This window comes from Sebastes umbrosus, chromosome 14 (assembly GCF_015220745.1).
Source record: "Sebastes umbrosus isolate fSebUmb1 chromosome 14, fSebUmb1.pri, whole genome shotgun sequence".
Taxonomy (NCBI): domain Eukaryota; kingdom Metazoa; phylum Chordata; class Actinopteri; order Perciformes; family Sebastidae; genus Sebastes; species Sebastes umbrosus.
In genome coordinates, this window is record NC_051282.1 from 14,757,721 (window position 1) to 14,770,710 (window position 12,990).

Below are 12,990 nucleotides of genomic sequence, written 5' to 3' on the forward strand. Positions count from 1 at the left end.
TGTTACTTACCAAATTATCTGGCCTTCATGTATATGTTTGCTTTGTGTTTTGTTGTTTGTTTGTTTTTTGTATTAATACACATTATTTATTCATTCATTAAGTCATACATGTTTTGCATTTATTTTTTAAAGCCATTTAGTTTCAACAGTGACTGGAGAGATACATTTTTTTCTAGGTACCTACTGTAAATCAAATAATTATCAAATGTGTTATTTTCTGTCTTTCTAATGAAAAAATTGAAAAGTCAAAAACTTTTACTACTTTATTGTCATTAATAAATGTCAGTGATTATGTCTATACTGGGTTGGTAACCCCCAAGTCATCATGTTTTAACTATTACAGGTGCGATAATCATCAAAATCTTAATTATAATACAGTAGAACAAGAAAATGAAATAGAAAATAAATGATTTATAATAAGAATAATTAGAATAACAAAAACAACAACAATAATAATCCTAATAATAATGTTAATAATCTGCCTGTTACTCACAAGTAAATGCCAATGTGTATGCTGCTGCTGTCAGAGTTGTTGGTGAATGAGGAGTTGACCCAACCGTAGAGAGATTTATCTCCTCCTGCAGTGACACAGCAAGAAAAGAGCGGGATGAAAACCTCCAGCAGACTAAAAATAACAAAAAATATTCTTGACAGATTATTAGCATCACACCCCAAGCACTTCATGACTTCTCCTCCTCCATTTCCAAAATAGTTTGTTCTTATTTAGATTTTATAATATATATTTGTTTATATATATGTTTATATATATATATGTTTATATTTATATATATATATATTAATATATATATATGGTTCTGCTTTGCAATATATATATGGTTCTGCTATATATACATATTTATATATATATATATATATTTATATATATTTGTTTATATATATATATATCGTTTTTTATTTGATGGGTTACTGCTGCATTCTATACATTTCTTTTGTATATATATTATTATTTAATTAAATTTGTTTGCTTTATTTATTAATTTTATTTTCTTTTACTTATTTTTATTTTTTATTTTAACACATTTTAGACATTTTCCTGCATGTTTTGTACAGACAGAAACCTCTATATTTTGTTTTTATTTTAATTTAAACTTTCCAGTAAACTCATTTGAATAAAAAACTACACTACCCAGTGGGTCTAGCGACAGACGATTGCGATGCATTATGGGTAAGTGGGAAGTAAACACAGACACGTTGACCATGGAGCATTCAGAGCAGAACCGAACCTCAGACAGTAAAGGAATGAATAAGACGGATATTTTACGGGACTTTCAGGTGTCTTTTTTCGCAATGAGTCGTCTGGTTTCATTTCCCTGGACCGTGAGTATATGACCGGGTGCTAGCAGAGCCTTTATCTCGTCTCCATGCGTGTTACAGAGGGATAATACCACGCCAGACTCCATGCACATATGTGTCCATTCGTGATTCATTGCTCAGCGGTAAACATGCTTTGTGTCAGAATATGACTAAAAGTATTTCACAAATCAGAAGGACTGTTCGGCATAATTCGGCACACATGATCCACCAAATAATGTTATTCTCAGTCTTCTTTAATTCAGACAGCAATACAGTTTGCAAATACTAGACTGTGGACATAACAGGAAACCCAAGGTTGACTTGTCAGTTTATAAATTAGAATGGCTTGATTGTGCATCGAATAAAGGTCCAGTTCAACTTTTTTTATTTTTTTTTTAGATTAAATTCAAAGGTTTTATTTGTCACATACACAAACAGTATTTGTAGTGAAATGCAGGGTGGTATATAAAACTAGTGTGAAAGTATCATTATTATTATTATTATTATTATTATTATTAATAATAATAATAATAATAATAATAATATTAATAATAATACGAATAATAATAATAATAATAATAATAATTAGAATAAGAGGATGAATAAGAATTAGAAAAAAATAAATACAAAGGACGAAAATTCAAAGATTAAAAAGGATAAATATCACATTTATATCAGTCTTTTTTGATATTCTGTTTAATAGTAGATAACTTAAATAAATGTAGGCAAAGCAACCATGAAAGATCTGTGAATGGCCCTCTGCACAAGGTTTTGGCCCGTGGAAGGAAGAATTATGAAATTAATGTCATTTTTATTTGAATATTAAAGTCAAAATGCTGATAATGAAAGAGAGAAAGTCCAATTAGTGAGATTAAATCCATAATTCTGAGAAAAAATTTAAGTTTCTGACTTTTTTTCTGAATTAAAATCTTTTTTTTAATACTAATATATTAGCAAATACACCAATTAGATTCTAGGTCAATTACAATTAAAGACCTAGAATTTCTAACTGACAATTTCTATTTTTCAGTTTTTAGAAAAAGACCTTGAAAGCAACAAATCGTCAGACCTGATATCAGACATCCTAAAACATGTAAGTATGTCTGCACACAAACTGTTCATGGTCTTCTAATCATAAAACAGTTGTCAATAGAATAATCAATAATGTTTCTTTTGTGTTTCTGACAGACGTGTCTTCACTCTCTGAGCCGGACGTTTCCTCCATCATTCAGATACAGGAAGCTGTTCCTCTCTGAGCTCATCAGACGGGTTGGTGGTCTGTCAGTCTGTCTCTGAACAACATTCATATAAATCTAAAAATAAAGAATGGTGATCTATCAGATAGTTGCTGTGCTTTTTCACTCTGGACTGAAGCGTTGGACCGACATCTCATCCGTAATGAAAACAGTTCCTGTCGTTGTGTCGTGTCTCCACAGCAGGAAGCTGCAGGCTGCGATCCTCTGGACGAGCTGTACGACGCTCTGGCTGGAGTCGTGGGAGCCGAAGACACAACCGAGTGCTACAAGAGCTACTTACTGGTACCAGTACACGCTCATCATTCACTGGATTACAGCCCCGCTCCTCATGGTGTCCATGATGAAAAATAAACACATTAGTGAAACATACAGTATTTAGTATTTCCTCATAGAGGGGGACTCCCATGTTCTAGAAGAAACCCAAAATACAAATGTACACCTGAAAATGAGCATGATATGATCTCTTTAACATTTTGATGTTTGTCCTGCAGCCCAGCGGTGATGCCGTCAGCCTGTTGGAAAACGTAGCTCTGATCTCAGAGGGGACCACGGGCCTGGTGACCTGGGAGGCAGCCCTCTACCTGGCAGAGTGGGCTCTGGATCACCGGCACACCTTCGCTGGCAGGTATCCAACCCCTAAAACCACCACGAGAAGAACTTAATACATTAATTTCATTCAATGAGAAAGCCCCTGCATCCCTGGACTCTTTTTAAAGTGTTCCCTGGGTCTCCTCCGGTCTGCAGGACGGTTCTGGAGCTGGGCAGCGGTGTGGGGTTGACCGGCATCACCATCTGTCGCTCCTGCAGCCCGAACCGATACGTCTTCAGCGACTGTCACCCCGGAGTCCTGCAGAAGCTGAGAGACAACGTCCGACTGAACGGTCTGATGTCTCCCACAGTCGTCGTGGAGGAGATGGACTGGACGAAGGCGACGGAGGAACAGATCAGACAGATCGGGGCCGACGCCGTCATCGCTGCAGGTCAGTGTGAGCCAGGAAGAACATCCAGTCAGCCTCATTCAGCCATGTGAACGATGAAACCTAGATGCAGATGTTTCTTCCCTGTGGTGCAGATGTGGTGTATGACCCAGACGTTGTGGAAAGTCTGGTGAAGCTGCTGTCCAAGATCCTTAGGTGTTCGTCTCCTGAAGTCTTCATCTGTTCCACTATAAGAAACCAGGAGACGTACAGCGGCTTTAAGCAGCAGCTCGGTAAGAGAGGAGCTTTTATTCTTACAGATATCTGAAGATCTGTTGGAAAGTACTGGTGCTGGGAATCTAGTGGGAATTTATTTTATTTATTTATTATTATCATGACTATTTATTCTTATTCATAAATTAAAATATATATTTTATTTTATAATTTATTTATTCTAATTTTATTATTACCTTTTTTTTCCTCGCTGTTTTTGAATAGTTTGTTTTTCAATTTTTAATTATGATCCGTTATACGGTGTATGCATGTAACATGTATATATTTTATTTGTTGTGGTTTAGGTCGTTGTATCAGCCAACCTAACCTTCCTGTCTTTATGGATAAGCCTGATATTTAATTTTTTTATATATATCTTTTGAATGCTGTTAACTGACTGAATATGTTTTGTTTTGACAGAAAAAGCAGGAATCTGCCATCATGTGATCACAGGAGCCGTCAGCCACGTGTTTCCTTACAACCGAGTCTCTGCTATAGAAATTATTCAACTGTCACAACTGTAGCACAATAAAATTTTTATTTACAAATGTACAACGTATCAAAGTGTCCTTTTTATACATTCAAGTAATCTGAAGTAGGAAAAAAATAAAACTAAAGATGTCTTTCATCCCAAATAATCGAACACTTCTCTGCCTTTCATCCCCCTGTTGACACATTTCCTGTTGGTTTGTCTACACAGCACAACACTTCACCTCCAAGAATGAAGTTAAAGGGAAACACAGGGTCAAATATTGGTATTGGTCATTTTAAAGTCACTCTCTGGTGTCCCATCAGGAAGCAGCGATCAGAGGCAGGACGTTCTGGTCCCAGTTGTCATCCCAGCGCTGCCCTCTGCTGGTGCGGAGGTTCCTCCTGAACGCTCCCAGTCTGCCCTCCGAACTGGGAAACTCTGACAGGAGAGACTGAAAACACACAAAGACAAATCAGCATTATATAAAAGAAGTAGTGATGGTGGGGCGATGAAGCCTTATGAAGCTTCGGGGCTCCAAACACAGCGACATCTGGTGGTCTGAAAACGTATAGCAGTCTCTCGAGACGGAGCGAAGCACCACAACACCTCTCTGATTTGAATAGTTTTAGTTCAACAAGCCTGCGTGGTAGTATGAAATGTTCTGCATTAAATGTAGATGGTAATTCATTAATGCATTATCCAAAAATCCTACATATAAAATCTTTTTACTGATCTAAAACCTTAATGTACCTTATAGGCCCAGTGTCACTGTGGGCTCATGTATTTTAATGGTTGATATTTATGTAACATTTCATACCAGTTTCAATTATAATAATTCAATTAGCTTATTAACTTTAACATTATTACTTGGTGTCAGATGGAAATGTTCTCATACTTAAGATTATGTCTTTCTTGTGTACATTGCCATATTTCTCAATTATTCTCCTGTCTTCTTATCCCACTAATGTCCCAGTAAAACTTTCTAATCTGAATGAAGCGCTTTCTGAAGCACCAGTACCGTCTGAAGCTCCAGATGTCATCAGTCACATGATATTCCTCATTTGACACAAGCTCCAACACGATGTATTGAAACAGGAGTGAAAAAAGCTTCTGTGTCATTTGCCCATCTCTAAAAAGAAGCTTAAACAGTGAAGCCAGAGAGACTGCAGATCTCTGAAAGGTCTTAAATGAGGCCTGTGCTTGGTTTTGGCTCGACTGTTTTCAACATATGGCTGGAGCAAACTTTATAATTTTACAGCTAAACAGTACACAAGATGTTTCTGAAAACATTTGAGGCGAGAAATAGGCATTTCAGTAACAGAATATTGATCACTAGTTTGACTGTTTGATTGGAGTTCACAAGTTTTGCGAACTGTATTTAACAGCTGCTGTAGAGACAGCTTGGCTCTGATTGGTTGTTTCCGTTCGGGCGCTGTGAAATGCCGTTAGGAGCACAGGAGGACACAGAGGAACATGATTATTTTTTCACAGATTATCCATCTCATGCACTACTGTCAGGATATAGTGACTTGTTTTATAAAAATAACTTTTTTTTTATCATATTTGCTCAAAGTGACCGACTGCAGCTTTAAATCCCGACCAGAAGTGAGACACTGAATCTTTGAGTTAAAATATACTGAATGCCCTTTATCATGTTTACGTGTCTGTATCTTGGGAACATTTGCAGGCGTTCCTCTCACCTTGAGCTGCTCAGCGAGCTCCTGAGAGTCTCTGAAGATCAGTCCGTTCTCCTCGTGCTTCACCAGCTCGTGTAAACTGAAGGAATAAGACACCGCCGCGTTAGATTTGACACACATATCAGCATTACAGATTAAATGCAGTTTCCAAAGATCAGTCACTGAACAGGTTTTCTGAGCTTTTTAGTTTATTTTTGAGTTCCTTTGACACAAATCATTCATAATCTACTAAGAACGCAGCAATATGAATGTCATCATCTCAGGACAACAAATGGACTCTCCTTGATGAAAAACAGTAAAAGACCAAAAGTCTAAAGCTCTGTAGTACAGGCTGCAGTATTCAACGGGCTCATGCTTTGTATATTTGTGTATTTATATGTAAAATGTAAAGCAGCCTGGGCGGGCGTTGCTCACCAGTTGAAGTGGATGGCACAGACGGGCAGGCAGCAGCCGAACATGTCCACCACCTTCATGGGGAGATCCAGACCGCTGGACGACTTGTGGAGACAAACACCCAGGTCTGCTGAACCTGACAACACAAACACATACGGACATATTAAAAAAAAAAAAAAAGATTCCATATAGTCAAGCTCAGCTATTAAATGTTATAACAGTTTGCCATATGCAGCGGAGGGTTGATTCCTATTTCATGGGATGCTGGCTAACGATCTGTACATGTGATGGAGGAGAGCTGCTGAATGCAGTGCAGGTTAAATGGACTTTTAGCAAAAACATGAGACCTAGTGTTGCTTTTTATGTGCATTTAATAAGTTCACTATTAAAAGGTGAGATTTTAATAATGAAAATGTGCAAAAGTTCCAAACTTAATGAGCTTAACCTCCCGATTCTTACCCAATAAGACGGGATAGTCTTCTGCCTCCAGCCAGGGGGTGCAGATCTTCACATGCTCTAAATGCAGAGAGTCAATCAGCTTCTTGTAGTGTTCCTTCTGAGGACCTTTACCTGCACACACACACCAAAAAAACACACTCACAAACGACTGAAACCTCTTTTGAAATGAGACAGCTGGACAAACCGTGAGGCAGCAGAGTTACCTGTGATCACACAGACTAAAGACGGTAAGGAAGCTCCTCCTGTGATGAAACCTTCGTACTCTGTTGAGAACAAACAGGTGATGAATGATGACGTTTAATCCTCCGTGTTTAACAGCTGCAGTTTAAAACCTCTCGTACCTTCAAGAGCCGTCAGCAAAACGGAGAAGTCTTCGTCCTCTGTGGCGAGAAGGTAGAAATAAACAGAGTTGGATTTAACACGTCTGATTTTAGGACTCTGAGATGAAACATTTGAAATTTGATTGGATATTTTTCTACAAACAAAACCTCATATCATCAAGCAACATGTGATGATGTTCTCCAACTATTTCTGTGACTTTGTGTAAAGCAACAGTTTATTGTTTGTTGGAGGCAATGGGACAAAACAGGAAATACAACAAAGATCTTCTCCTCCACAGATGTTTAATTGCAGCAGGTAAAGATCAGGGCTGCAACTAACGATTATTTTCATTGGTGATTATTTTCTCGATCAATCGATTAGTTGTTTGGTCTATAAAAATGTCAGAAAAATGGGGCGCCGCGGTTTATGTTTACTCAGCGAGTCATCTTAATGTCTCCTCCTCTCACCTGTCCAGCTGGTGCTGCTGAGCAGCAGTGCCGGTCGCTCCGTCCTCAAGGTCACCGTGTCATCAGTGAGGTCACAAACTGAGAAAACTGTCCTCTGCACCTCCACTTTCACCTCCTCAGACCTGTAAAACACACAACAGGTGAGTCAAGGCAGGGTGTGTGTACTAACAAGTGTAGTGCTACAGCTACACTAACTTTTTTTTTTTTTTTTTTTTAAAGTTATTTTTTTGGGGGCATTTTCCATTTTTATTGACAGGACAGTGGATAGAGTCTTGAAAGGGGGGAGAGAGAGAGTGGATGCAGAAAGGGCCACAGGCCGGATTCGAACCCGGGCCGCCGCGGTCAGGACCTCAATACATGGACGCCCGCTCTACCAACTGAGCTAACCCAGGCACCCAACACTAACTTAATAAAAGTTTCTTACTGTATACATCTTTAAGATCTGGATTAAAGTTAAAGGTACCTCTCCATAGTCAGTGTATTACCTACTGTATACGGAGTTTAGAGAAACAGACAGGAGTACCAGCAAGGGAGCAAAGTAATGTACTGCTGTGGACGGGGGCAGCAGCAAAAAACTCAATATCAGTTTAAGTGTACGCTATATTTAGAATATTTACACTGCTTCACCCCGCTATCAGACAGCCCTTTCTGACGGGGAACTGAAGCCGTTATCTATGCTCTCTTCAAAGCCACTAGACTCCATCCACAAAAACAGTCATTTTACCTCTTTACTTTGGTGTTTTAAAGGGTTAGTTCAAATTCACGAAAGTCAAACAATAACACAAACACAAGCCAATCAAGGCAGCGGTAGACCGGCAACTCCCATGAGATGGAGTCTGGTGGCTTTGAAGAGAGCACAGATAACGGCTTCAGTTCCCCGTCAGAAAGGGCTGACTGGAAATATTCTAAATATAGCGGACACTTAAACTCATATTGATTTTTTTAGATGTCTAAAATATCCACAGCAGTACATTGCTTTGCTCCCGTGCTGGTACTCCTGTCTGTTTCTCCAAACTCCATCTACTGCAAGTAATACACTTACTATGGAGAAGTAGCTCATACAACCCCACTGAATAACATCCAAACTATCCCTTTAAACAATGCATTTGTTTGTTGTGATGGACTCATAAATCTAGCAGAGATGAAGATACACAAGGAGACAAAATGTCTACGTATTGTTACATAATGCCTTCCTGACAAAATGCCTCGGTGGCACCCTTATAAACAGATATAAATGTTTCTCACCCTTTGCTCTGGAACTGAGGATACGTGTTGGCCAGTCTCATGAAGAGGTCGTGCTGCTGCTTCAGTGGAGTCTCTCCAAAGATGGAGGGAGGTCGGTCGTACAGAGTCGTCGCCCTGCAAACAGTCAAAACACTCTCTCTTCACTTTCCTTAGAGATAAATGGGCTGAGAGGTAAAGTCGGGTTTTATCTTTCAGCTCTCTTTGGGTCCAAAGGAAGACCCAACTGCCATAAAATTAGTTGTGGATATTCATTTTCCCCAGAGGATGAATGGTTATGACTTTAATAAGCACATTAACTTTCTATTAGCGCCACCATCATGACAAACTTTACTTATTTAGACTCAAAGAATAGTTAAATTGTGACTGTGGGGGATATTTACTACATCAGACACAACTAATCATCAGGGACATTTTGCGTCACACCAATTTTTCTATTTAGTTTTGCACATAAAGGGCCACAAGTCCTCTGTAAATATCCCACTGAGTTGTTTCTTCAAAGCCTCACTTTCATACTGTTCAGGTGTAATAAACATTACAGCCTCTAGAGGCTGCTAGCGAGGCTTCACAACTTTATTTTGTTATATATAGCATGATAAGAGCAAAACAAATCATACTTGATGCCCCAGTTTTTCTGCAAGTCGTCCTTCATTGCGTTGGTAACACACAGGTTGTGAGTGGCCAGAGGGCCGAAGAAGTGTTCATACCTGGAAGGGAAAAAAAACCAATCACTGTCATGATTATTTTGTGAGTTTTTTGGGTCCTATTAATACACCTATAGACACCCAAAAAATGATACCAAATATAACATAAAGTTCAAGAATGTTTTTGTTGTAGACCGGTCACCACAAATCTTTAATTTATTATCTCAAGAAAATGCATTTGTGGTCTCAAGATAACAGCCCGGAAACCACAGATAATGTTGGCTTCAGTAATCTCCAGTCGTTAATCGTTTATTAAACAGTAAACTGCCCCTAGCAGCCTCTCAGTACTCACCACTTTGCCAGTCGGACCACCGGGTGTGTCTCGCCGAGGCTCAGGGCCATGATGGTGTAGCCGTAGTTGTGCCAGTCGATGATTAATCTGCTGCCACGCAGGACGCACACGAACCAAGCCACCGCGATGGTGGGCAGGCCCGGGGGATTCTGGTATACAAACACAATCATCAACATCAGCCTGAAGGGCAGTGTTACATTCACTTTATAAAACTAATTACAGTAGAAGTCACTTAAATAGGACAAGAAATGAATAAATACAAATAAATAAAAACACTGTTATGTCCCTTTAATTCCTCACAGTCTGGATCATTTATTTATTTATAAGGACAAAAACTATTAATCAGTGTTTCTGTAAATGTGCCAGCTGCCTAATTTCCAAATGCAGTGCTTCCATCGATTGATACAGACTGTAGATCAAAAGTCCAGTACCTGCATCAGTATATAAGACTGAGTCTCCATCTTCAGCAGCACATGAAGGAGCTGCAGACACTGAAGGATCACCTTCGTCACATATGTGAGGATCTTTGGTCCCACTGGAAAAAGAAACAAAGCACTGAAAACGACAACATCACTTTCTGGGATATTTCATCATTCATTGAAAAATCCCCAAACTAACAGACGTGGAAAATAATTAGGTACATTTACTCAAGTACTGTACTAAAGTACAAATTCAATGTACTTGTATTTTACTTGAGTATTTCCATTTTCTGCTACTTCATACTTCTCCTCCACTACATCTCAGAGGTAAATATTGTACTTTTTACTCCACTACATTTATCTGACATCTTTAGTTACTTCCTGTCCAGTGAAAACCAGGTATCTCCAGATGTGTTGATGTTGAATGTTTGTGATAAACTGAAGGATGAAATGTTCCTTTATGTGTTGAGAAAATCCTCCTCCTCCTGAAGCTAAATATACTCTTTAACAAGCCTCTTGGATCAGCTGGGAAATGCATCGTCATAAAGCTGAAAACAGGGCTGTTTTTCTGACTTTTTAGAGATACGTGGTTCTCACAGGACAGCGACGCTACAAACATATGATGATCTTATAGACCATGATGCATTGCTGTAGATTAAAATAGCCAACAGGATATAAAGGAGTTAAAATGCACATTAATGCAGCAGTAATATTAATCCAGAAACATCAGATAGAATAGGAAAACACTGACAGGGAACATTTTACTGACACATCTATACTTTTACTTTAAGTACTTTAAATACATTTTGTGAATAGGGTTTGAATGCAGGACTTTTACTTGTAGTGGAGTAGTTTCACAGTGTGGTATTAGTACTTCTACTGCAGTAAAGGATCTGAATACTTCTTCCATTTCCGGTGTCAAACATAAAACAGAGTCAGTGTGATTAAATGGTTCCTATTACCTCGAACACCTTTCACTTCTGTTATGGGCACCATCTTTATTTTCTCCTCTCTCAACACGTCTCGATGAGGTTTGGTATCTAAAAGGAGAAAATATCAGAGAAACAATACATCACTTTTTATAGCTCAACAGATGGAGGACATTGATGAACGTATTATTTACATAGATATCAGTGGTGTAATGTAGTAAGTACATTTACTCATTTACTACTTAAGTACAAATTTGAAGTACTTGTACTTTTGAGTATTTTCTCCTCATGCCACTTTCTACTTCTACTCACTGCTTTAGTTACTTTATAAATGAAGACTTTTGCACACAAAATATATGACGAGTTTATAAAATATGATGTCTGATTAATCAATTAGGCTAGTCAGTTCACAGAAAATTCAATGGCAGCTGTTTTGATGGTTTAAGTAATATTTCATGTAAAACCCTTTGGCTCCAGATTTAATAATGTTAATGTGTTAATAATAATGTTAATGTATTAGTAATAATGTTAATGTATTAGTAATAATGTTAATGTGTTAGTAATAATTTTAAGACCTGCTTTTAATGTGTGATTAATATTGTGTGTTTTATTTCTTTTTTATGATGTCCTTGTTTTATGATCTTTTTATCTATGTAAAGTGTCTGAGTTTTTAGAAAAGCGCTATATAAATAAAATGTATTATTATTATTATTATTATTATAAGGTTGAGATTTGGACTAAACAAACACTGTCACTTTGGGCTCATTGTGTCGAACATTTCCCATTATTTTCACTATTTTTACAAACCAAACAGTAAGTCGATTAATGGAAAAATAATCAGCAGATTAATTCATATTGAAAATAATCATTAGTTAATGCAGTAAAATCCTGCTTTTACATTAATGCATGCATAATAATAATATAATGATATAATATAATATAATAGTAATGGTATTAGTACTTTTACTGTATACAGTAGTTTCACAGTGTGGTATTAGTACCTTTACTGTATACAGTAGTTTCACAGTGTGGTATAAGTACCTTTACTGTATACAGTAGTTGCACAGTGTGGTATTAGTACCTTTACTGTATACAGTAGTTCCACAGTGTGGTATTAGTACCTTTACTGTATACAGTAGTTGCACAGTGTGGTATTAGTACCTTTACTGTATACAGTAGTTCCACAGTGTGGTATTAGTACCTTTACTGTATACAGTAGTTTCACAGTGTGGTATTAGTACCTTTACTGTATACAGTAGTTTCACAGTGTGGTATTAGTACCTTTACTGCAGTAAAGGATGTGAATACTTCCTCACCACTGGTAGATACTTATATTTATATTGTTATGTGTTTCCTTTTGCTGCTGTGAAAGCTTTGTGTAAACATATGAATGTATGAGTGACAGTATGAAACTACATTCTTACCTAAAAACCCGACAAAGCTAACATTATACCCGTGTTTGCTGAGGGACAAGGAGTGATACTGCATCCGAGGACTGCGACCCAGGTCCCCCAACACCAGCACACACACCCGCCGGTCAGTCCCAGAGTCCCGCCGCCGCAACCACAGACACACCAGACCGGTCACTACAGCCAGAGACACGACCGGCCACGTTACACCCGAACCGGAGACATAACACGAGATTAAAGCCGCAGAAACCACCCCAATAACAGCTAGAGGAGCTATGCAGCTGCAGCGCGGCGCCATGCTTGTTTGTGATTACTGATGACGTGGCTCAGCGGAGGAGGAGGAGCTTCACATTTAAAGGGACCGCAGCCTCTCTGGTGCGTTCAGGTACAACTAAGGAAATAAGTATGATAATCACACTATAAATA

The 12,990-nt window shown here is 38.2% G+C and overlaps 2 protein-coding genes across 3 annotated transcripts; one reads left to right on the forward strand and one right to left on the reverse strand.

Annotated features, from left to right (window-relative positions):
- The first annotated feature begins 1,181 nt into the window (after positions 1 to 1,181).
- eef2kmt (eukaryotic elongation factor 2 lysine methyltransferase) lies at positions 1,182 to 4,312 on the forward strand. Of its 2 annotated transcripts, none has more exons than XM_037793475.1 (8): positions 1,182 to 1,338; positions 2,345 to 2,407; positions 2,503 to 2,583; positions 2,751 to 2,852; positions 3,062 to 3,195; positions 3,315 to 3,550; positions 3,643 to 3,780; positions 4,181 to 4,312. In XM_037793475.1, exons 1-8 carry the CDS (start codon positions 1,183 to 1,185, stop codon positions 4,282 to 4,284), a joined length of 1,014 nt encoding a protein of 337 aa, XP_037649403.1. In that variant the 5' UTR covers position 1,182; the 3' UTR covers positions 4,285 to 4,312. The 2 variants fall into 2 exon arrangements, with proteins under 2 accessions (XP_037649403.1, XP_037649404.1); XM_037793476.1 differs by having other exon boundaries at positions 2,754 to 2,852.
- On the reverse strand, positions 4,282 to 12,898 carry alg1 (ALG1 chitobiosyldiphosphodolichol beta-mannosyltransferase). The gene is made up of 13 exons (XM_037793474.1): positions 12,580 to 12,898; positions 11,189 to 11,266; positions 10,239 to 10,342; positions 9,808 to 9,956; positions 9,429 to 9,518; positions 8,815 to 8,928; positions 7,570 to 7,691; positions 7,123 to 7,161; positions 6,985 to 7,044; positions 6,782 to 6,892; positions 6,344 to 6,458; positions 5,933 to 6,008; positions 4,282 to 4,683 (listed from the first exon to the last, which is right to left on the reverse strand). The coding sequence occupies exons 1-13, from the start codon at positions 12,860 to 12,862 to the stop codon at positions 4,552 to 4,554; spliced, it is 1,473 nt and encodes a 490-aa protein (XP_037649402.1). The 5' UTR covers positions 12,863 to 12,898; the 3' UTR covers positions 4,282 to 4,551.
- Positions 12,899 to 12,990: the final 92 nt, after the last annotated feature.